This window comes from Dromiciops gliroides, chromosome 1 (assembly GCF_019393635.1).
Source record: "Dromiciops gliroides isolate mDroGli1 chromosome 1, mDroGli1.pri, whole genome shotgun sequence".
NCBI classification, from domain to species: Eukaryota; Metazoa; Chordata; class Mammalia; order Microbiotheria; family Microbiotheriidae; genus Dromiciops; species Dromiciops gliroides.
Genome location: NC_057861.1, coordinates 175,388,777 through 175,413,357, shown reverse-complemented (window position 1 = coordinate 175,413,357; position 24,581 = coordinate 175,388,777). Strand labels below are relative to the sequence as shown.

The window sequence follows — 24,581 nt, the reverse complement described above, 5'->3', positions numbered from 1 at the left end:
CTAGTAATGTAGTGTTTGATAAACCCAAAGACTCCAGCTTCTGGAATAGGAACTCAGTATTTGACAAAAACTGCTGGGAAAACTGGAAGATAGTATGGTAGAAATTAGGCATAGACCAACATCTTACACCTTATACTAAAATAAGGTCAAAATGGATACATGATTTAGACATAAGAGGTGATACCATAGGTAAATTAGGAGAGAAAGGAATAGTGTACCTATCAGATCTTTGGAAAGGAAAACAGTTTTTGACCAAACAAGAGATAGAGTATATTATAAAATGCAAAATGGATGATTTTGATTATATTAAATTAAAAAATTTTTGTACAAACAGAAGCAATGCATCCAAAATTGGAAGGGAGGCAGAAAGCTGGGAAACAATTTTTGAGGCCAGTGCTTCTGATAAAGGCCTCATCTCTAAAATATATAGGGAATTAAATCAAATTTATAAGAATCCAAGTCATTCCCCAATTGAGAAATGGTCAAAGGATATAAACAGGCAGTTTTCTGATGAAGAAACCAAAGCTATCTATTCCCATATGAAAAAATGCTCTAAATCTCTAATGATTAGAGAGATGCAAATTAAAACAACTCTGAGGTACCACCTGACACCTATCAGATTGGCTAAAATGACAAAAAAGGAAGATAATAAATGTTGGAGAGGCTGTGGGAAAATTGGAACACTAATGCATTGTTGGTGGAGCTGTGAGCTGATCCAACCATTCTGGAGAGCAATTTGGAATTATGCCCAAAGGGCGATAAAGCTGGGTCTTTTGCCCAAAGAAATCATGGAAGGGGGAAAGGGACCCACATGTACAAAAATATTTATAGCTGCTCTTTACGTGGTAGCAAGGAATTGGAAGTTGAGGGGGTGCCCATCAACTGGGGAATGGCTGGACAAGTTGTGGTATATGAATACAATGGAATACTATTGTGCTGTAAGAAATGATGAGCAGGAAGAGTTCAGAGAAACCTGGAGTGTCTTACGTGAGCTGATGATGAGTGAGATGAGCAGAACCAGAAGAACATTGTACACAGTATCATCAACATTGAGTGTTGACCTACTGTGATGGATTATATTCTTCTCACCAATGCAATGGTACAGAAGAGTTCCAGGGAACTCATGATAGAAGAGGATCTCCAAATCCAAGAAAAAAAAGAAAGAAAGAACTGTGGAGTATAGATGCTGATTGAACCATATTATTTCTTTTGTTTTGGGTGCTATTTTGAGGTTTTGCATCACTGCTCTGATTCTTTCTCTTGTAACAGGATTAATGCAGAAATAGGATTAATGTTATTATGTGTATATATATGTGTGTGTGTGTATATATCTATATATCTATATGTATATGTATAGAGTTATATAGATATAACCTATATCAGATTACCTGCTGTCTAGGGGAGGGGGGAGGGAGGGGTGGGAGGGAGAAAAATCTGAAATTGTAAAGCATGTATAAACAAAAGTTGAGAACTATCTTTACATGTAATGGAAAAAAAATAAAATACCTCATACATTAAAAAAAAAAAAAAAGAACACAGTGGAGGGTCATGAGGTTGTTGTCCATCAATTAAAGCAAACACCAGAAGTATCCATCTTCACAATATAAAAAGCATGGGAGAACAAGAATAATGGGAAGAGCTTTTGTTCCTAGTTCTCTGCAGTTAAAACCAAAGTAATTTTCTTGACATTATATACAAGGGAGGGATGTGTTGCAGGTGACGAGTACTTTGTGACATTTACAACAGAACTGGCAGTTATGCCATTAGGATTACTTCCATTTATTTTCTCCAATGAACAAAAAGGCTCAAGAATGCAGTATAGAAAAAAAAGCTCTGAAGATCTGGATCAGATCTGGATCAGAAGATCTGGAATCAAATCTTATCTGTGATGATCTTGAACAAATCATTTGAACTTTCTGGGCCTCAAGTTTTCTCATTTTTAAAATGAGTGGCTTGGGGTAGATGGACTCTGAAATCCCTTCTAGGCTTAGAGCTATTTATCTTAGGATGTAGAAGCAAGACTCCTCTTGTTAAAATTGGTGGTCCTTACCTTTTTCTGCATATGCAAATGTTTCATGCAAATTTATACCCTGAATTGAACTGCACCCAGTAAATATGGAGTGTGACTGCACTGCTTCCAATTTTGTCAGGCTTAACTCACTCTTCCCTAACTCATTTAGGAACCTGATTGAATTTCATCCAAATAAATGAGAAAACAGCCATTGGTGTTCAGAGCATTCTTAGTATGATGTAATTGAGTTCGAATATCATCAGGTTCCTATTTCTATCTCTAATTTATACATGCACATGTTATATTTGCCTTTATCTCTTGAGTCCATATATCACTCTTTTTTTTGTGAGGCAGTTGGGGTTAAGTGACTTGCCCAGGGTCACACAGCTAGTAAGTGTTAAGTGTCTGAGGCCGGATTTGAACTCAGGTCCTCCTGACTCCAGGGCCGGTGCTCTATCCACTGCGCCACCTAGCTGCCCCCATAGGGCCAGGCCCTGGAGTCAGGAGGACCTGAGTTCAAATCTGGCCTCAGACACTTAACACTTACTAGCTGTGTGACCCTGGGCAAGTCACTTAACCCCAATTGCCTCACTAAAAAAAAAAAAAAAGTATTACTGTTGCCCGATAGTTTTACATAACAATAATTTCCAGATAATGTCTGTCATTGAGAGCTCCCTTTTTTCTTTCTTTTTTTTGAGACCTCCCTTTTAACAAAGGGTTAAGCAAAACCCCAAAAATACGGCCTCAACGGATAGTATCCACAACATTCCAAACCTAGATTCTATCACCCTCCCATTTTGCTGCTGAAAGGAGTTGTGTTTCATACTCTCTGAAATAAATGGTGAGATTTGAATTCAGGTCCTCCGTACTTTAGGGCCAGAGGGACCTCAGAAGCCATCAAGTCTAACTCTCTCTACGGATAAGAAAAGTGAGGCACGGAGGGATTATAACTTCCCCAAGGTCACTCAGATAGTAAGTGTTCTAGGTAGGTCTAGAACCCAAATCTTGACTCCAAGTCTAGGACCCTATTGACTACACCAGTTCCCCCTTTTCCCCCACCCTCAGCAATTCCTAGTTTGAATACTTGCTCAGAGTATGCCAGGAAGAGCAACTTTGAAGTGGATACTATACTGCACTAACAGAAGAGAAAAAGGATGTATGCACACCTAGTCTAAGGCCCTTCATATAATGTGTCTAATAAACTCTGAGTTAATATTATTGAAAATAAAAGTTGTTGTTAAGTCATTTCTCAGTCATGTCCAATCCATCCTGACCTTGTTTGGGGTTCTTTTGACAAAGATACTGGAGTGGTTTGCCATTTCCTTCTTCAGCTTATTTCACAGATAAGGAAACTGAGGCAAATAACAAACTTGTCTGGGTCATACAGCTAATGTTTGAAATCAGATATGAACTCAGGAAAATGAGTCTTCCTGACTCCAGGCCTGGCACTCTATCCACTGTGCTACCAATTGGTACAGAGGATTGAAAGATTCAAAGGTTATGGCCAAATGTTAAGTAATGCTGCCAATGGGAAGACAGAAGAAGTTAAAAGTCAGTTTTAATTTTCTTCTCTATCCATCTCTCTTTCCTTAGTCTATACTCATTCCACTCTGAAGTGTTTGGTAGGGTAGCTTAACATAGAGGAGAAAGTATACTGAGTACACCAGTGGTTGTGTTTGCCACTTGGCAATTCAATTCATCTTAGTTTGATGAATTGTTATGTGTGAGGTATTGTAGTAATTATTGGGGCTACAACAAAGTCAAAACAGCCCCTGCCCTCAAGGAACTTACATTTTACTAGGGAAACACAACATGTCTGGTAGATAAGTAGTTTTTATTTTTATCTATCTATCTATCATGTGTAGATATAGATACACATATACATACACACAATATTACAAATAATATGCAAAATAATTTTGTCAAGAGTGGAGGATGAAGCAGAGAACATCTCCCCTTCCTGCTTTGTCTGACTTCATTGGGGCCAGTTTCCAGTGCTTAATAAATTTTTTTTGAAAAGAGAAAAAAAAAAGGAGAACTGTTGAGCTGGAGCATATATAGGCTCTCTCTAATATCCTCTTTTCACCTTTTCCTCAACAAGGGAGATCAGCTTGTACTTCAAAGATTGAGAAACTCACTCCTTTTTTTAGAGCTTTCCATCTTTGTCATTTTTCCACCCATCATGGGAAAGGACCATATTAATAACTGACATTTACATAGGTCTTCATGGTTTACAAATCTCTTTTCTCATAATAGCCCCATGAGGTAGAGAGTGCAAATGCTATTATTACATTTTGTAGCTGAGCTAGATGGTGTAAATATTATTCTCAATTTACAGATAAGGAAAGAGACTCAGGGAAGTTACACAATAAGATTCAACAACAAATATGTATTGTGCCCCAAATCCAGTCTATCTACCATGTTGCTTCCCATATTATGACATTCTAAAGACTGGGGATATCAGGGTTACCTGATTTGGGAAATGAGAGACAGATTTTGAGTATTAGAATTGCTGGCCATTTTACCCAGTTATTTTTGTCAGTGATCAGCCTCTGATCTTCTTCGAAACATAGTGAAGATGAAATATTCAACTTAATTTCTAATGAAAAACATGTTAGGAAGGAATATCACTTTCTGCTATCTTTTTCAAGTATACTTAGTGTCAAAATGAGGGGAAAAACACACTCATCTCTGCAGAGGAAGGAGCAAATTTATTATCTGAAAACATGGCACTGAAAATGAAATTAAACTTCAACAGATGAGTCTTTTGTAATTTACTCTGCATCCGTTATGAAGAGAGTGGCTGCTTTTTCAGGGGAGAGAGCAAACGAGAGCAAGAGAGAGGGAGAGGGAACAATCAAGCATTTTTTCCTCTTGGGGACCAAAAAAGTGTCAAAGATTGTATTACAAATTGCAGCTCCTGAAGCTGAAATGTGACTGGAATAATTATGAGAGCATGAGGAAAACAAGAAATCAGCCTCCTCCTCAGAATACCTGCGTGTGTGTGTGTGTGTGTGTGTGTATTTGCAGTGTGTTTTTATCACAGCCTCTGCCCAACCTTCTAAGAAAATGAATAGTGTCACCATTGTTTGGATGGTCACCATCCTGATTCAGATGTTCCAGTCTTCATTGCATGGAAAATACTGCCGCCCCACTCTCAATGGGTCATATCCTTTGAAATGTCTTTCCTGTCAGTGTGATGATCATGCTTTCTTAACTGATTCCTTTTATGACTAGCAATACATGCTTGAAGAACAGCTGGTCAGGGGTGAGATGCAATGAGTAAAAAATGGCACATAGTCAGACTTATATAAGCACATAGTGGTCTGCACAAAGTCAATGCTTAGTATTTGTTGAATAAGGCAGTGTAGTGGGGGTAGAGAGAGTGCTGCAACTGGAACCAGAAAGACCTAAGTTTGAATCCCACCTTAGACACCAGATTTGTAACCCAGGGTAAATCACTTAATGGCTCCCTGGCTCAGTTGACTCATGTAAAATGAGGATACCAATGGTACCTATCTCATGGCTGAGGAACAAATGAGATAATGTCTATAAAGTGGTTGGCAAACTTCAAGGTGCTTTATCAATTTTAGCTATTATTGTTAAACAAATAAGTGAATGACACATTCAGATACTTATTCTGTTACTGCCAATGGTATCAATGAATGTTTTATGGAAGACAAAAATGGTTTCCCTCCAAGACATTATTCTTAGAGGTTATGTTTGTTCTCCAAACATTCCTGACTTCTTTTCAACTTTTCCTTTAACAAGCCATTATGATTCTCTTTTCTAAGCCTTCTTGAAATTTTTATGTTTTGGACTTGCCTAAGATTTTAGGGCACTGAATTTCATAAATTGACTATTATGCTCTATAAGTAAATTACCTAGATGAGCTCTGAAGGAGAGATGGGAATCAGCATAAACATGGCAGGCCAAACTATTACCACTATCTCCCTCTCATACCCCAGTGAAACCAGCCCAAAACCCTGTGCCTAAGAGCTTTGGGAATTGTAGTTATACTCAGTGTCTTTTTCCCGCTTCCAATAGCAATAGTTAATTCTTGTTGTTCAGTAATTTCAGTTGTGTCTGACTCTTTGTGACTCCATTTAGGGTTTTCTTGACAGAGGTAGTAGAGTGGTTTGCCATTTCCTTCTCTAGCTCATTTTACAGATGAAGAAACTGAGGCAAACAAAGTTAAGTGACTTGCCTAGGGTCACATACCTGGTAACTTTCTGAGGCTAAATTTGAACTCAGGAAGAGAAGTTTTGCTGAATTCAGGTCCTGCACTCTATCCACTATACCACCTAGTTGTCCTAGGCACTGTCAAATGGTTCATTGTTGGAAATTAATGGCACTACAACATACAAACACACACATAAATATGTATGTGTGTGTATATATGTATTTATGTATGTATGTATATACATACACACATATGTAATTCCAGAAAAAAGGCACTATGGAGGGTAGGGGTAGGAAGATAGTATTTAAGCTGAGTCTAGGAGGATGTTAGGGAATCCAGGAGGCACAGGTGAGATGCAAGAGTATGTCAGACATGGTGGACACTAATGGAAAGGCAGGAGGGAGACAGAATGAGTCTCTTTGTATCCAGAGCTGCTTGATCATAGAATACTTGGAGGAGAGTGAAGTGGAAGAAAACTGGAAAGGTAGGAAGGGGCTGGGTTGTTAAGAGCTTTCAACTCCAAACAAATGATTTTATATTTGATCCTTAAGGATATAGGGAGCCACTGGAGTTCTCCCAATTGAGGAGGGTGGAGTGACATGATCAGATTTACCTAGACTTTAGGAAGAACACTTTCTTGGTTGAGTGGAGCATGAGCTGGAGTTGGGAAGCCTTTAGGCCGCAGTTCAATCAGAAGGCTATTGAAATAGTTCAAGTGAGAGGGTGATGAAGGCAATGTTGGAGGAGAGAAGGGGAGTAAATAGAAGAGAAGTTGTAAAAATTAAAAATGACAGGATCTAGGGGGCAGCTATGTGGCACAGTATAGAAAGCACCGGCCCTGGATTCAGGAGGACCTGAGTTCAAATCCGGCCTCAGACACTGACTAGCTGTGTGACCCTGGGTAAGTCACTTGACCCCCATTTCCCTGAAGAAAAAAAAAGCAAAAACAAACAAAAATGACAGGACCTAGGAACAGATTAGAACATGAGGAGTCATGGATGACATCCATGTTGGGAGCCTGGGCGACTAGGAGGACTACTCTTCATTGTAACAGGAATGTTCAGAAGAGGGAAAGGTTTGGGATGAAAGATAAGTATTTCAGTTTGGGGCATGGTGAGTTTGAGATACTTATGGGACATTCAGTTTGACATGTTCTGCAAGTCTAGAGCTCAGGAGAGAAGTTGGGGTCCTTGTATAGATCTAAGGAATCTTTGCATAGAGATGAAAACTGAAAGCACGGGAGCTGATGCAATGGCCAAGAAAGAAAGGGCAGAGGGTGAAGAGAAGGGGCCCAGGACAGAGCCCTGCTCTGGTTAATGGATGGGATCTATAGGAAGACTGAGAAGGAGGGGGTGGTGGTCAAACAGGTAGGAGAGATTCAGGAGAGAAAGGATCATAACAGCCTAGAGGGGATAGAGTGTCCAGGAGAAGAGGGTGTTCAATAGTGTCATAGGTTGAAGAAAAATTTTTTAAAAAGGCCTAGATTAGATTTGGCAACTAAAAGAATGTTGATGACTTTAGAGGGAGCAATTGAAGTCAGATGATGAGGGTGGAAGTGATTTTAAGTGTGGTGGGGGGCAGCTAGGTGGCGCAGTGGATAAAACACTGGCCCTGGATTCAGGAGGACTGGAGTTCAAATCTGGCCTCAGACACTTGACACCCACTAGCTATGTGACCCTGGACAAGTCACTTAACCCTCATTGCCCCAGTCAAAAATAAATAAATAAATAAATAAATGAATAAATGAATAAATAAATAAATAAATAAATAAATAAATAAATAAATAAATAAATAAATAAATAAATAAATAAATAAATAAATAAGTGAGAGGAAAAGAGATAGCATAGGCTTTTTTTTTGGTGAGGCAATTGGAGTTAAGTGACTTGCCCAGGGTCACACAGCTAGTAAGTGTCAAGTGTCTGAGGCCGGATTTGAACTCCTGAATCCAGGGCCGGTGCTTTATCCACTGCACCACCTAACCACCCGATAGCATAGGTTATTGATTACTTTCTCAACCACTCTGTGATGTCATGAACAGTTGGTCACATGGTTTAGGACTTATATAACTAACAAGAAAAAACATTCCAACTAATCAACAAAATAGAAAAATAAACTTTTTGATACCTAAATTCATTAGATATTAATAATTCAAGGACATTTACTGTAGGTATCTGTTATATTTATATGTAAATGATAGCAACAGACAACATTAGAGAGGCAGGGTGTCATTATGGTTAGAGGGCTTCCCTTGGAAGCAAGAATACCAGGGAAAAGTTCTGCCTCTGATATTTAATAGCTATATGACCTTGGGCAAGTCATTTAATCTCACAAGAATTCAGGTAACTCTCTAAGACTATAAATCACTTAGTAGTTACTGATCTGATTTGGTAGAAGAAGTGACCTGTGCTGATGAGTTCACAGGTCCGCTAACAAATAAAAACAAAACAAAACAAATCCCATCACCTATGAGTCCCTTAGGTTTCTCTTTATGTGTTCTAAAGCCAATTTATTTAATCATTCCTTACAGGTCCTGTTTCCACTCTAAAAATATACACAGTGCACAAAATGACCTACTAACATTAGTATTTTGCTCTTTTTGTTTTTGAATCTACTTATCTATTCAGGGATTCTGGGCTTTGATTAGGTAGAATGAAAATTAATTTACTAGAGCTTTATTTGTTTTTTTTCTTCAAAGCCCCAAGATTTAAAGATGCTTTAATAATTTAATTTAGCAGAACCATATAAAATATTTAAACATTTCTAAACCAAAAACTCAATATGAGTTGGCAGGCTTGATAACAAGAGATTTTTCAATAGCAATATAAATGTCATTGATTACATTTTTACAACCAAGAATTGCATGAAAGAAGTAGTGTAAAGGATATTTTAGAGATATATGATTGTTGTTGTTCAGTCCTTTCAGTCATGTCTTACTCTTTGTAGCCCCACTTGGGGCTGGAATGGTTTGCCATTTCCTTTTCCAGCTCATTCTACGGGTGAGGAAACTGAAGGTAAAGAGTTAAGTGACTTGCCCAGGGTCACAGAGCTAGTAAGTGTCTAAGGCTGGATTTGAACTTAGGAAGATGAGTCTTCCTGACTTCAGGCCTGGCACTCTATCTATTGCTACACCTAGATGCCCTTTAGAAATGTGTAGAACTGGGGGGAAAGTCTGTTCATGTGGCAAGAGCAAGGAATAAGTGATGGATGATAACCTCCACTGTCATCCGTGCAAAGTCAGGAGAACTAGGAGGTCCCAACATGTTTCAAGGCCCTCCATTCATATGATGGCTTTACAGGAGACATGGACAAGAGTCCCACAGGATAGGTGGGCATAGATTGGGTTGGCTTGCAACTCAACCAGATGGGTTGCAATTTTTCTTGTTGGAGGGAATACCTGTCTCTATGATATCACAGATCCTTAAAGAATCAATTTAATATTTGTACTTCAATGCTATAAATTGGGTTTCAAAGTCCTTCTTGTATGTGAATTGCCTAGTCCACTATATGATCCATATTTGAATGTTAATGTGTTAACCTTTGGTTGTTACATGTGCCATATAAATATATATTTTGGCAAAAGGCTGGAGCAACTGTAGACAAAAAGATCCACTTTCTAGTATATGGAAGCTCTGAACCAAATTAGGTAAATGTTGGGTCTGAGGCAACACAGTGCAGTCGAAACCATACTATTTTTTTTTTTTGGTGGAGGGAGGGAATATGTGTTTTAAAATTAAATTAAATTTTTTATTTGTTTTTGTGCAGGGCAATGGGGGTTAAGTGACTTGTCCAGAGTCACACAGCTAGTTAAGTGTCAAGTGTTTGAGGCTGGATTTGAACTCAGGTCCTCCTAAATCCAAGGCCAGTGCTTTATCCACTGTGCCACCTAGCTGCCCCAAAATTTTTGAATGAACGAAAATCTATATTCTCTCCCTCTCATCTCTCTTCCTTGAGAAAATAAGAAAAATAAAACTAGCAAATATGCACAGTAACAAATATACATAGCTAAGGAAAACAAATTCCTTTATTGGTTTAAGTCTAAAAACATATGTCCCATTCTGTCTCCTGAATTCATTGCCTCTGCCAGGAGGGGGAAACTACCTAATTTGTAGTCAGAAGATCTGGGTTTGATTGCTGATTTCGTTACTTACTATATGACCTGTATTATCTTAGGGAAGTAACTTTTCTATTGTAGATCTTAGTTTCTCTAGCTGTAATATGAAAGTTAGGATAAAATAATCTCTAAAGTCCCTAAATTCTGTTGTCACAGATAAAAGTATCTTTGTACCCCAAGAACAAAAGTCATGTTTTAGAATGTTAGATGCTTTAAAATTTTTATTAATAAGAAAATAAGAAAACATTTCTAGAAAACCAGAGTATCCAACGCTAATCTATACTATATTGACCATTGGAATGACAATAAAGAGCAGTAATGATAATAATAATAGCTAACATTTATGTAGCACTTACTATGTGCCAGGCACTACATACACTACATGCTTTACAATTATCTCATTTGATTGTCACAACAACCTTGGGAGGTAGGTTCTATTATAATCATCCACATTTTGTTGTCATTTTTCAGTCATTTTTCCATTGTGTTAGATTTCTTGTGACCTCATTTTGGGTTTGCTTGGCAAAGATATTTGAATGGTTTGCCATCTCCTTCTCCAGCTCATTTTACAGATGAGGAAACTGAGGCAAACATAAAGTAAGTGACTTTGCACAAGGTTACATAGCCAGCAAGTGTCAAATTTGAACTCAGGCCTTAAAACTCGAGGTCCGGATCTCTATCCATTGTACCACTTTGCTGGCCCAAACAAGATAATGGGATATCAAATAAGAAGAGATATAGGAGTCTAATTCATTAATTTTATAAATGAGAAAATAGAGTTCTAGAGACTTTCCTTAAGTCAAACATCCCAGGGCAGAACTAAGATGAGAACCTCTGCCTTCTGATTCTCTTCCAGGGTATTTTCATATATATATATGTATGTATATATATATATATATATATATTTTTTTTTTTGCGGGGCAATGGGGGTTAAATGACTTGCCCAGGGTCATGCAGCTAGTAAGTGTCTGAGGCTGGATTTGAACTCAGGTACTCCTGAATCCAGGGCCAGTGCTTTATCCACTGTGCCACCTAGCCGCCCCTATTTTCATATCTTTACCTTCATTTTCAGTAGGAATTATAACAGGTGCTATTAAAAAGAAAATTATTTTGTCTTTCTCATGACTTTCCTTAACATTATCAGAAAGATTCTAAGTCCTATGAACTCACTGCTCTCCTTTTTACTTAGAGTTTCTAAAATAGACTTCTTATTGCAGTTGAAAACCCTTTAAAAGCTATTGTGATGGTAATGATGATGATGATGAAGATGATGATGACAAAGGAAGAGCAGAGACAAGATGGTGTAGAAAAGGAAAGGTCTTGCCTGAGCTTTCCCATAGTCTCCTCTAAAGAAAGTTAAAATAATACCTCAAAATGAACTCTGGACTGGCAAAACAAACAAAGAAATGGAGGGAAAACAATTTTCCAGGCCAAAACAACTCAGAAAGTCAGCAGGAAAGGTTAGTTTCACTGGCATGAGAGTGAATTAAAGTCCAGTGTAGGTGATGCCAGTAGTACCAGAATGAGGGGGAGTACCAGCAAGAGCTGAAATACTGGTCACATTATTATGGTGGAAAAGAGTATTTGCTGTCAAACCCCAGGAGAATATTGACTATACCTCTACTTAAACCAGAACTAACTCTGAAGAGAGCAGCACAAACAAATCTGAAGCTTGAGCACTCCCCCCTTAACCCTGGTAGCAGAGTCCCAATTTAACATAAAGATAAAAGTCAAGAAATAGGATAGGAAATATCAAGCAAAAGAACCTGATTGTAGAAAGCTACTTTGATGACAAGGAAGATTAAAACACAAATTCAGAATTCAGTAATGTTAAAGAGCTACATACAAAACTTCAAAGGAAAAAAAATGTGAATTGGTCTCAGGCCTGGAAAAGTTAAAAAAATGATAAAAAAAAACAACCCCTAAAAAACAAATAAAGGAGCAGCTATGTGGCACAATGGATAAAGCACCAGCCCCGGATTCAGGAGGGCCTGAGTTCAAATCTGGCCTCAGGCACTTGACACTCACTAGCTGTGTGACCTTGGGCACTTAACCCTCATTGTCCTAAAAAAAAAAAAGGGAGGTACAGTAACAATTGGTAAAAGAAATGAGAGTGACTCAATAAAATCATGAAGAGTGAACATATATGCCAAATGATAAAAAAAAATCTACAAAACTCATTGAAGAAAAGTAAATCTTAAAAAGAAGAGTTGGGCAAAAGGGGATAGATAAAAAGGGACAAAAACATACTGAAGAAAGTAATTTAAAAAATAAAATTGGGCAAGTGAAAGCTAATGACTCCAGAAGACATTAAACAACAATAAAGTATTATGATATTAATAAAATAATAGAAAAATGTGAAATATCTAGTTGGAAAAAATGGACTTGAGAAATAGATAAGGCTAACCTGAAAGTCATCTCTCTCTCTCTCTCTCTCTCTCTCTTACACACACACACACACACACACACACACACACACACACACACAAAGTGCCTAGATATATTTTGAGAAATTATCAAGGAAAATTGACCTAAAATCCTAAAACTAGTGAATAAAATAAAAATTTTTTAAATCCACAATCACCTCCTGAAAGAAGTCCAAAATGAAACATGCAGGGATATCATAATCAAATCCTAGTGCTCTAAGGTAAGGAGAAAATGTTGTAAGCATCCAGAAAGAAACAATACAAATACCAGTGAGGCAGAGTCAAGATAATGCAAGCTTTAGAAGCTTTTATATTAAAAGGAGTGGAGGGCATGGAATATGATATTCTGGAGGGCAAAGGAGTTAGGATTATAACCAACATAGCAAAACTGGGTGTAATCCTTCAGGGGGAAAATGGATATTTAATGAAATTGAGCACTTTCAAACATTCTAGATATAAAGACTGGAGCTTAATAGAAAATTTAATTCTGAAATACAAGACTCAGGTAAAGAACATAAATGTAAATATGAAAGAGAAATCATAGAGGATTCAATAAGGTTAAACTGTTTACATTGCAACATGGAGACATGTTTTTTGTACCTCTTCAGATCTCTATCAGTGTAAGTGCAGTTAGGAGTCTTCATAGAAAGAAAGCATCAGGGTTAGTTGATTACGATGGGAAGATATTAAAAAAATAAAATTAAGGGATAATAAAGAGGGATACACTAGGAAAAGGGGGTAAGAGATAGGTTGAAGGGGGTAAATTGTCTCACATGAAAGAGACATGGAAGAACTTTTACAATGGAGGTAGAAATGGGAGTTGGCAGGCAGTGCTAGAACCATTCTCATTAGAATTGACTTTAAGAGAGAATAACATGCAATCAATGAGTTTAGAAATATGTTACCTACAGGGAATTAGGAGAAGAGAATGATGACAGAAGGGAGTGAAATTGGGTGAGGATATGGTCAGAAGCAAAACACTTTTGAGGAGGGACTGGGTAAAAAAGACAAACAAACAAAAAAACCCAGAGAGAAACATTAGAAGTGTGAAGGTGGGGTGGGAACTCAATGTGAATGGGATGAATTCACACATAAAATGCAAGCAGATAGCAGAGTGGATTAAAAAAAAACAACCAACAAAGCCAAACATAGTTCTACAATAAGTTGTTTACAAGGAACCCACCTGAGGCAGAGAGACACACAGACAGAGTAAAGAGCTAGAGCAGAATATATTTTGCTTCAGCTGAAGTAAAAAAAAAAAAAAAAGCCAGGGTAGCAATCACCGTCCCAGACAAAGCAAAAATAGATCTAATTAAAAGACATAATTAGGGAAACTACATTTTGCTAGAAAGTACTATAGACAATGAAGTAATATCCATACTAAACACATATGCACCAGATGGTATAACATCCAAATTCTTAAAAGAAAAGTTAAATAGCATACAAGAGAAAATAGAAAGTGAAACTATACTGGTGGAGGACTTCACCTCTACTTTCACAACTAGATAAATCTAACAAAAACAATTAAAAGCAATAAAGAAGATATGGAGATAAGTATTTTTTTTAAGTTAGATATGATAGACATCTAGAGAAAATTGAAAGGGATGTAAAGGAATATACCTAAACAAAATTGGCTCTGAAACAAAACTGTCCATACACTAGGGCATAAAAACTTCACAAGCAAATGAAGTGATGCAGAAATATTAAATGCAGCCCTTTCGTTCTATCTAGGCAGACTATTAAAACCTACTTGTAGACCTGACCTAGCCTAGGAGGCCAGACAGAAGTAGGAGACAAAGTGCTTGGCAGTGGTGACACTAGAATGTCTAATTCACCTCTGTGCTCTGGGCCTGCTTCCTCTTTGACATCGCATTCCATTTAAGACCCTGAGCCTATCTAGACTTGACCTCACTCGATGCATTAACACAAGCAAAGCAGACAACAATAGCTCCCAGACAGAATCATTAAGCAGGGAAGGGGGTTGGAAATGGCATGTAAGTGGTCATTCCTGCTTTTTCTTAGAACTTTGAAAACTGCATGCTTTCACTGAAGAGCTTGGAGCAATGAAGGCCCTAAAGAAAAGCATCTACTTCAGGGTTTCTTCTGGAAATTTCAAATCCTTGTGAAAACCACAAACTTATTTCTGCACAATATATACACATATAAACACATTCACATTTTACATATATACATATATACATATGATTATATATGTATATATTTATCTCTATCTCTGTCTCTATCTCTTTATCTCTATCTCATCTATCTACCTACCTAAACAAACAAATAAATGAATTAATAGATAAAGAAATGAACAAAACAAATAAATGAATAAATGAATGAATGAATAAGAGGCCATACTGGGGGCAGCTAGGTGGCGCAGTGGATAAAGCACCGGCCCTGGATTCAGGAGTACCTGAGTTCAAATCCGGCCTCAGACACTTGACACTTACTAGCTGTGTGACCCTGCCTGGGCAAGTCACTTAACCCCCACTGCCCCGCAAAAAAAAAAAAAAAAGCCATACTAACTGATCTTTTGTTCTTTAAGGAAATTAACTTTTTCTTATAGCAAAGGGAGGAGAAGACTGGAATTAAATTAATCAGATGGCACTATTAAACACAGTCTTAAACGTAGCAATGAAGGAAGCAAATGGGCATCACATGGGAAAGGGGGACCTCATGGACCTGGCAGAAAGTATCCATTTCATCAAAAAGAAATGTTTATTTCAAAAGCAATAGAAACTAGATTCCCAGAGTAAATAATTTCTGCCCCTCTCACTGGTCAGAAAAGAGGATTGGGAGGGAAGAATCAATCAATGACATTTATTGACTGCCATGTGCCAAGTACCATATTATGCAAGACAAAACCAAATTAACCCCATCTTTGCAGAACTTATATTTTTTTAGAGGAGGCAAAATGTTCATGTAGGAGTACATGCAAAATATGTACAAGGTCATTCTGAGAGGGAAGACATTAATAACTGGAGGGATTAGGAAAGGCTTCATGTTGTTGTTCATTCATGTCCAACTCTTCATGACACCATTTAGGGTTTTCTTGGCAAAGATACAGGAGTGGTTTGTCATTTCCTTCTATAGCTCATTTTACAGATAAGGAACTTAGGGAAATAGGGTTAAGTTATTTGCTCAGGGTGTGTCTGAAGCTGAATTGAGGAAGATGAGTCTTCCTGATTCCAAGCCCAGTACTTTATCCATCATGCCACCTAGCTTCCCCAAAGCTTCATTTATGATGTGATGTTGAAGCTAAATTTTGAAAGAAACTAGAGACCTAGAGAAGGGGAGGTGAAGAGAAATGAATCATAGGCAGGAAAGGCAGCTTGTATAAAGGGGCTGAGATGAAACATGGTATGAAGAATAGCAAGAAAGTCATTTTGGCTGGATCATAGAGTACATGAAGGATGCTAATGAACAAAAAGCTTCAAAAAATAATCTAGAAAAAGATCTATCAGGAGGCTATTGCATTAGTCCAGGGGAGAGGTGATGAGGATCTCAGATATTGTGATGGTTGTGTAAATTGAGAGAGAGAGGTATCAGACATGTTGTGGAGGGAGAAGCAACAAAATTGAGTTGTCCTGAGGAAAGAAAAGAGACATTTAAATTTGACTAAGCAAACAGTCTTAAAAAATGGTGGCCCCCCCAAAAAATTTTTTTTAAAAATTAAAAAATGGTGGCCCCCTTAGTGTTAATTCTCTCAGTGGCATAAAATGTATGGGAGTGATTCTTCCCCTTCTCTATTTCATGTAGGGAAGAGGCAGGGGATGCTCTGGGAAAGCTGTTTAGGCTTTTAGTTATTTTTATTTTTTTTAGTTTTTAACATTTGTTTTTATATGATTTCTAGTTTCAAATTTTTTTCCCCTCCCTCCACTCCATCCCCCCCTCCCCAAGACAGCAAGTAATCTGATATAGGTTATATATGTACAATATCAGTTCACTTTCAACAATGCATTCTTCCTCTTATACTGGAGGATCAAGACATTGGTCCAAGAACTATACTGGATGGGGGAGTGCTTTTTTTTTTTTTAATTTTTTTTAGTGAGGCAATTGGGGTTAAGTGACTTGCCCAGGGTCACACAGCTAGTAAGTGTTAAGTGTCTGAGGCCGGATTTGAACTCAGGTACTCCTGACTCCAGGGCCAGTGCTCTATCCACTGCACCACCTAGCTGCCCCTGGAGTGCTTTTTTTAATGAGACTGCTTCTATTGGAGGAAATGAATGAACTGCAAGGGTTCTGAAAAGCAGAGGGACAGGAGGATTGCGGGATTAATATTTTAGAGCTGAAAGAGGTCTCAGAGACCATCTTGTCCAGAGTTTTTTAACTTGGGTTCCATGGATCCCCAGGGAAGTTATGGATAGATTTCAAGAGGTTCATGAACTTAAAGAGAAAAGTTATATCTTTATTTTCATTAATCTCACTGAAATTTAGCATTTCCTTAAAATATTAATGTAGGCAACAAACCACAGCCAAAAGGGTCTATATCACAAAAAGAAATTATGACCCATGAGCCAGTCTAACCCTCTAATTGTATGGATAAAGAAAGACTCCTATAGGTTAAGTCATTTGCCCCAGGTCACAAAATTAGGTTGTAGTAGGGAACTAACTCAGAGAATTAGCCCCAGGAGAAATAAGTAACTTTGCAATTAGATTAACATCATCCCCACCCCCATCACCACCATCATCAACATCAATAAAGAAAACCTCTGAGACTCATACATATAATCAGCCCATAATTCCTTTACTTATTACCAAGGAAAGGGGGAAGGTTTCATCATCCCTTTCCTCCCCAATTCCCATGTTATTTCCATGACTTTTTTCAAGGTTTTATTCCATTTGTATAAGTATATTTTGGGGGGCAGGGCAATGAGGGTTAAGTGACTTGCCCAGGGTCACACAGATAGTAAGTGTCAAGTGTCTGAGGTCGGATCTGAACTTAAGTCCTTCTGAATCCAGGGCCGGTGTTTTATCTACTGCACAGACTATGTTATATATCCTGGGCCCCTAACTCCCCTAAGGATGGATCCTGGGAACAGGAGCTCTCCAAAGATGATTCTGAATCATATATTGCTCTTACTCCCCTCAAGGCATATAGGAAAACTGGCATTACCTTTCCAGTCGCTGCATGGTCATAGCCAGTGTTTTGTTCAATTCATCTATCATCCTGCAACCTGATGGCTGCATAGGTAGTGAGCTGGAGGCGGAGGGGAGGTGCTGGCTGTGGCTGCCATACTGGAGCTGGTGCTGCAACTGGGATGGCAGGACAGTGTGGTGATGCTGAGCCATGGTCTGCTGGGCACTCTTCTGGGCCGCATAGGAAGCGAGGGAGAGTTCTGGCCCTCCTAAAGGCATGCAAATCATGACTTTCTTTGGAGGTAGCGGAGGAGACAGTTTCACTGGCAAGCAAGGCAATTTCACAGGGGCACCAGGATCTAGAACAGAAGGAAGAAGGGAAGCAGGTGTGACTTTCAGGCATCAAACACGAGCATTTGTGTACTACAGTTCTGCTATCTTATTGCTCAGAAGGAAACATTAATCAATGGTAGGTGGCCCTGTATTTCCTGTATTGTGGTGCTCCGGGTCAGTACTACAAGATGCAAAGGGCTTTGGGCAGTATCAACAAATGCCAATGAGTGTGCATTTCTACCCAACTCCTTCCGACCTTCTCTCTTCAAGGCACACTGGGGCAAAGGACTTTTGGTTCCTTGTGCATTCTAAGTACAAAGAAACAAAACGGAGCTGCCTTGTCACCCACGTGGGCTTCAGCTGTCTATAGCTCCCTCAACACTCATCATGCAAGTTCAAAATAAAATTAAAAAAAAATAAAATAAAAAGGTCAGAATAGGAAGAGGAAATTAAAGATATCTTAAAAGAATGATCTGTTAGAACAACAGAAGCAAGGCCAAATAGGATTACAGACAAGCAGGACAGCCTGGAAAGCTACAGGTTGCATCTGTTATAGACTTTAAAAGAAAAGCAAGTTATATATAACAGAGATCTTTAATTTCATGAACAATCTTATTTTGCTGTTTAGAATAAAGAGTTCAGGGGCAGCTAGGTAGTGTAGTGGATAAAGCACCGGCCCTGGATTCAAGAGTACCTGAGTTCAAATCCGGCCTCAGACACTTAACACTTACTAGCTGTGTGACCCTGGGCAAGTCACTTAAACCCCATTGCCCCGGAAAAAAAAAAAGAATAAAGAGTTCAGAATGAAAATAAATACTTAAAAAACCCCATAATGATCTGCTCATGGGACTGACATTCTCCCATCAAACAGACCTGCTTCTAGGGTAAAGCAGGTTGAATAAATTGCCCATCTCTGTTAGCTAGAATTATTCTTTCAGGATATCCAAGTTATGATTATTATGATTATGATTGTGATTATTGCAGGGGAATGAGGATTAAGTGACTTGCCCAGAGTCACACAGCTAGTGTCAAGTGTTTAAGACTAGATTTGAATTCAGGTCCTCCTGAATCCAGAGCCGGTGTGTGTTAGATTACTTTCTAAGCATTGTTGCTTACTTACTGAATGAAAGTCATGTAGCCTCAGGCAAGGCACTGCTTCCCAATACCAATGAAAGCACAGGTCTAGACACTCTTCCACCCTTCTTGCTCCAAAATCAAACACACCAAATCAACCAGCCAAACAAAATGAACTCTTTTTTGGGGGGAGAGGGGGGCAATTGAGGTTAGACTTGCCCATAGTCACACAGCTAATAGATGTCTGAAGCTGGATTTGAATTCATCCTCCTGACTACAGGGCCAGTACTACATCTACTGTGCCCCCCCCCCAAAAAAAACACCACCCCAAACTCTTAAAAAAACAAATAAGAAGAAAAAAATCTCTAAACTAGAATACTGTTTCAGAAAAGATCTAATATGGCTCCCTGGGAAGTCAAGAGTAAAGCAGCACAAATCTAAATAAATCCCTTTATTATTTCATGCACCATCTTGTTCTCCTAGAAATCTGTCGTAGCAGGAAGGATTAGATTAGACCTCAGGTTGTCTCTCTCATCATGTATTGTCTTCTCATTGTCTCCCATGTCTCTGAGAATGAGGTGAAACATCTCCAGCTGCCAGGATCTGTGAGCCTGTCTGATTGGACTCATACTTGGCTGGAATTCTTGTCCAACATGTGCAGTGGCCTTAAGAAGTTGGAAGCTCACACTGACAGGAGGGAGTCTTCAGAAATACATCTTGTAACTCCAGGCTTTATTGTCCCCAGGGAACACAAGGCTACTGATTTTAACCTCCCATCATCTGCTCAATTTCTCTTCAGTGAGCAGGATTTGGTAAGTGCGATTTAAGCTTTGATCTTTCAATTTTCCAACTGACCTCTATCCCTTTTGCTAGATGATCATCACCACATGAGATGATCTAGATAGGAGCAATGAGGTTAAGAGTGTTTTAAGTTTCTAGTATAATCCATTTGGTGGAGTCACAGTTAAAGCACTGATCATTCCACTGAGATGTTGGAGCTACTCAATTGAGTTGAAATTATTCAACTGAGAGGTTAGGCACCAAGGCAGCATGATGGATAGCACAAAGATCTGGAGTCAGGAAGACCTGAGTTTGAATTTTGCTCAGATTCTAAGAAAATTCACTAAAGCCCAAATTGGAGAGTAGTTCATCTGCATTGGGAGAAGGGGCTTCCTCACCCAGGAGCACCTACACTGATGATATCACAGGCACAGACCCCCTCCCCCCAAATAAACCAACCCATTGCAATGGCAGAGTTACTTTGGGTTTCACTGCCTGTTCTGAGGCTTAGTAACTGAACCAGAATGATCAGCTCCTTTAAAACTTGGTGATTTCAGCTCACACTCAGCACCTGCACTGTGATGAGTCAACAGCCCACAGGTGAGATGGCATGTGCCTCCTGCTTGGAGCACCTGCCTGCCTTTCCCTCTCCCAAGGCAGCTGGTATTTCTGATTTGGCCAGCTCTAACCCTGATCATCTAGTCAGCAGAAGGCCCAGATAGGATTGCTCAGCAATTGTTTCTCTGAGTGTAGAGCCAGTAGTGATTAGAAATTAGGTCGAGGGGCAGCTAGGTGGTGCAGTGGATAGAGCACTGGTCCTGGACTCAGGAATACCTGAGTTCAAATCCAGCCTCAGACACTTAACACTTACTAGCTGTGTGACCCTGGGCAAGTCACTTAACCCCAATTGCCTTACTAAAAACAAACAGGGGCGGCTAGGTGGTGCAGTGGATAGAGCACCGGCCCTGGATTCAGGAGGACCTGAGTTCAAATCCGACCTCAGACACTTAACACTCACTAGCTGTGTGACCCTGGGCAAGTCACTTAACCCCAATTGCCTCACTAAAAAAAAACCAAAAAAACAAAACAAACAACAGAAATTAGGTCAAACTCATCACAAGGGGCTGCCTGAAACCCACCTAGACATACACACACACACACACACACACACTCCCAGCCACATGCACACTCACAATGCAGTCTCATACATATACATATGCTCATGATTCAGCCATGTATACTCATACAGGTATTGTATACATACTCTCATGCACACATAAGCATAACCTCATATGCACATAGCGCTCACATAGTTGGGTTCAAAAGATCACCTCCACAATATATTGCATAATATAAGGATCAGTAAAAATAAGCTCACTTGGAAAAATCATAGGAGACTGGAAATAAAAGTACAAGGAAGTCCTTTCACAGATAAGAAAGCTGATGCCCAGAACATTCCAAGGTCACACAGAAACTGCGTGGCAGAATTTGGACTGGAACCTGGGTCCAATACTCTTTCTATTAATTCATTGTCTAATCTTCTCTAATGAATTAGTTAAAACAGCCTCAGGGATTCTGGGTGGTACACATTGGCAAGTTTCAATGTTTGCAACACAACCCTTAAAACGGAGTAGAAAATAGTTTAGATTTTCAGGTGTGACTGTGATGCATTCTACTGGTGGAGGATCTCTATTGAAAGGGAGTATAGCAGAAAGAAAGTACTGGATTTGGATCTAAGGGAAGGGTCAAGTCACTTGAACTAGTCTTATCTTCATTTTATCATTTGTCAAGTAATAGGGCCAGATAAGACAATCTTTAAGAATGCTTCCATGATAAATGATTTATGTGTGGCTCTATGACCTAGATTCTAATCCTGGTTCTGCCACTAACCACTTTGGACAAGTCTTATACTCTATGGGTCTCAGATTGTTTACTTCTAAAATGGGGATAATGAAATCTGACCTATGTACTGTGAAGGGCTATTTTGAAGGTCAAATGAGGACACTTCAAAAAACAGGTCCTTAAACTCAGTAGATACAATATTCATGGGTTGTATGATATAGAATACTGTGCACTCATAATCCAGGCCTTATTAATGATGATAATAGTGACAAGAGAAAAAACACAAGCCTGACTTGAGGATTTATGGAAAATATATGAGTCCTCTGCTACAACACTGAGCAAGACGTGGCATATTCATAAAAATGTCTGTGTTGATGGAGGACAACAAACAAAACCTCCTGTTGTAGAAAACAGGGAAAAGAAACCCAAACTGTGTTGCACAGGGTGATAAAAACCCCGTGAGGGCTATATTTCCTAACTATGACACTACCCGGGCTTCCAACTTGAGGAGTGAAATGAAAAGTCAAGATGGCTTCATCAGTTTCTTATGCTCCTGGATCATAGCAAACACACCAAATTATTTTGAATAAAATTGTTTTTCCTCCATTGTCTCTGCTCACACCTCACATAATGATGACTGTCCTCTGTCCTGGCTGTGAAAGGCCATTTATAACTAATTGATAGTGGCTTATGAGCCCTTTCTCAGTAGAATGGGACTCAGCATCCCAATGACCAGCCAAGCTATAATTCTCCATGGGTCCATTGGCCACAGCTCCCATGTTCAGCCTCTGTCTAGAAGATGGAAGCAGTAAATGCTAGGATGAATGCACCAGTCTGGTGTATCTGGTGCCAGGAACAGTGAAGGCAGAATTAAAGCTTGCCTAATTGCTTCACTTCCCTCAAACATAGAGTCAGTTTGTTCCAGGTAAAGGAAGACACTTCACAATTGATATTTATATTTGCACATTCAAGTGTTTTTTTGTGTGTGGGAGTGAGGCAATGGGGATTAAGTAAGTGACTTGCCCAGGGTCACACAGCTAGTAAGTGTCAAGTGTCTGAGGCAGGATTTAAACTCAGGTCCTCCTGAATCCAGGGCTGCTGCTTTATCTACTGCGCCACCTAGCTGTCCCCGAACATTAAAGTTTGTAAAGCACTTTCTGTGCATTATCTTATTTAAGTCTTACAACTTCACTCTAAGTAGATACTGGTAGGTAGTATTACCCCCATTTTATAGATTGGAAAACTAAATTTTGTTAAGTAGCTTGCTCATGGTCACATAAATGCTAAGGATGGGGGGTGGGATTTGAATTCAGGGCTTTCTGACCCCAAGTCCAGCATTCTATGCCCTACTTCTTTTTTTTTGAGGGGAAATGAGGGTTAAGTGACTTGCCCAGGGACACACAGCTAGTAAGTGTCAAGTGTCTGAGGCTGGATTTGAACTCAGGTCCTCCTGAATACAGAGCCAGTGCTTTATTCACTGTGCCACCTAGCTGCCCCCTACACTTTTTTTTTTAAATGCCCTACTTCTAATTGAATCATAGGTTCTCAGAGTTTGGGGAAACCTTATCTTGTCTTGCTCAACCCCTATGTAAATCATGAATTTTTTTTATAACATCTCTGTCTAGTGTTTATCCAGTCTTTACTTGAAAACTTACAGTGATGGGGATCTCACTACCTATTGGAATAGCATATTCCCACATTGATTCTTTCAGTATAAAAGGTCATTGCCATTTAACAGATGGTTTTAATTATAGCCTAGGGTATTCAATCTGTCAATCAAATGTATATGGAGGGCTCAGTGTCAATATGTCAGGAAGTGTCCAGGGGACTTATCCAAAGGATTTGTACTTAGGCACCTGAGCATTTTTTACCCACATGTCTATAGCTGGCATACTCATCCAATTTGCAAATGACACAAAATTGGGAGTGATAAGGAATACAGTAGATAATGACAAATATGTTTTTTTTTAAATCTTGATGTGTAAGAGCATTAGTCAAAATCTAATAGGTTGAAATTCAATAGAGGGGCAGCTAGATGGCACAGTGGATAGAGCACCGGCCCTGGATTCAGGAGTGCCTGAGTTCAAATCCGGCCTCAGACACTTAACACTTACTAGCTGCGTGACCCTGGGCAAGTCACTTAACCCCAATTGCCTTACTAAAAAAAAAAAAAAAAGAAATTCAATAGAGATAAATGTAGGGGCAGCTAGGTGGCGCAGTGGATAAAGCACTGGCCCTGGATTCAGGAGAACCTGAGTTCAAATTCGGCCTCAGACACTTGACACTTACTAGCTGTGTGACCCTGGGCAAGTCACTTAATGCTCATTGCCCTTCACAAAGAGAGAGAGAGAGAGAGAGAGAGAGAGAGAGAAATATAAAGTGTCATACAAAACAAACAAACAAGCAACAACAACATGTTCACTTGCACAAGACTGGGGAGGTTTGGTTAGGCAGCAGTTTTGAAAAGAATTTGTTGGTTTTAATGAACTGTAATTTCAATATGAGTTAGTAGGGTGACATGGCAGCCAGAAAAGCTAATTTGCCATTGGACTCCATTAAGAAAGGCATATCTCAGCTAGGTGGTGCAGTGATAAAGCACTGGCCCTGGCGTCAGGGGTACCTGAGTTCAAATCCGGCCTCAGACACTTGACACTTACTAGCTGTGAGACCCTGGGCAAGTCACTTAACCCCCATTGCCCCGCCCCCCCCCCCCAAAAAAAAAGAAAGGTATATCTCTTA

At 39.2% G+C, this 24,581-nt stretch overlaps 1 protein-coding gene across 9 annotated transcripts in view; it reads right to left on the bottom strand.

The window, feature by feature from the left end:
- The window catches only part of PHACTR1 (phosphatase and actin regulator 1), a 690,544-nt gene that overhangs the window by 83,588 nt on the left and 582,375 nt on the right, over window positions 1-24,581 (bottom strand). For all 9 annotated transcript variants that reach the window (XM_043963320.1, XM_043963327.1, XM_043963352.1 and 6 more), the window contains one exon: window positions 17,851-18,172. In XM_043963320.1, coding sequence (XP_043819255.1) covers window positions 17,851-18,172 — 322 coding nt within the window. The remainder of the gene's footprint in view (window positions 1-17,850; window positions 18,173-24,581) is intronic.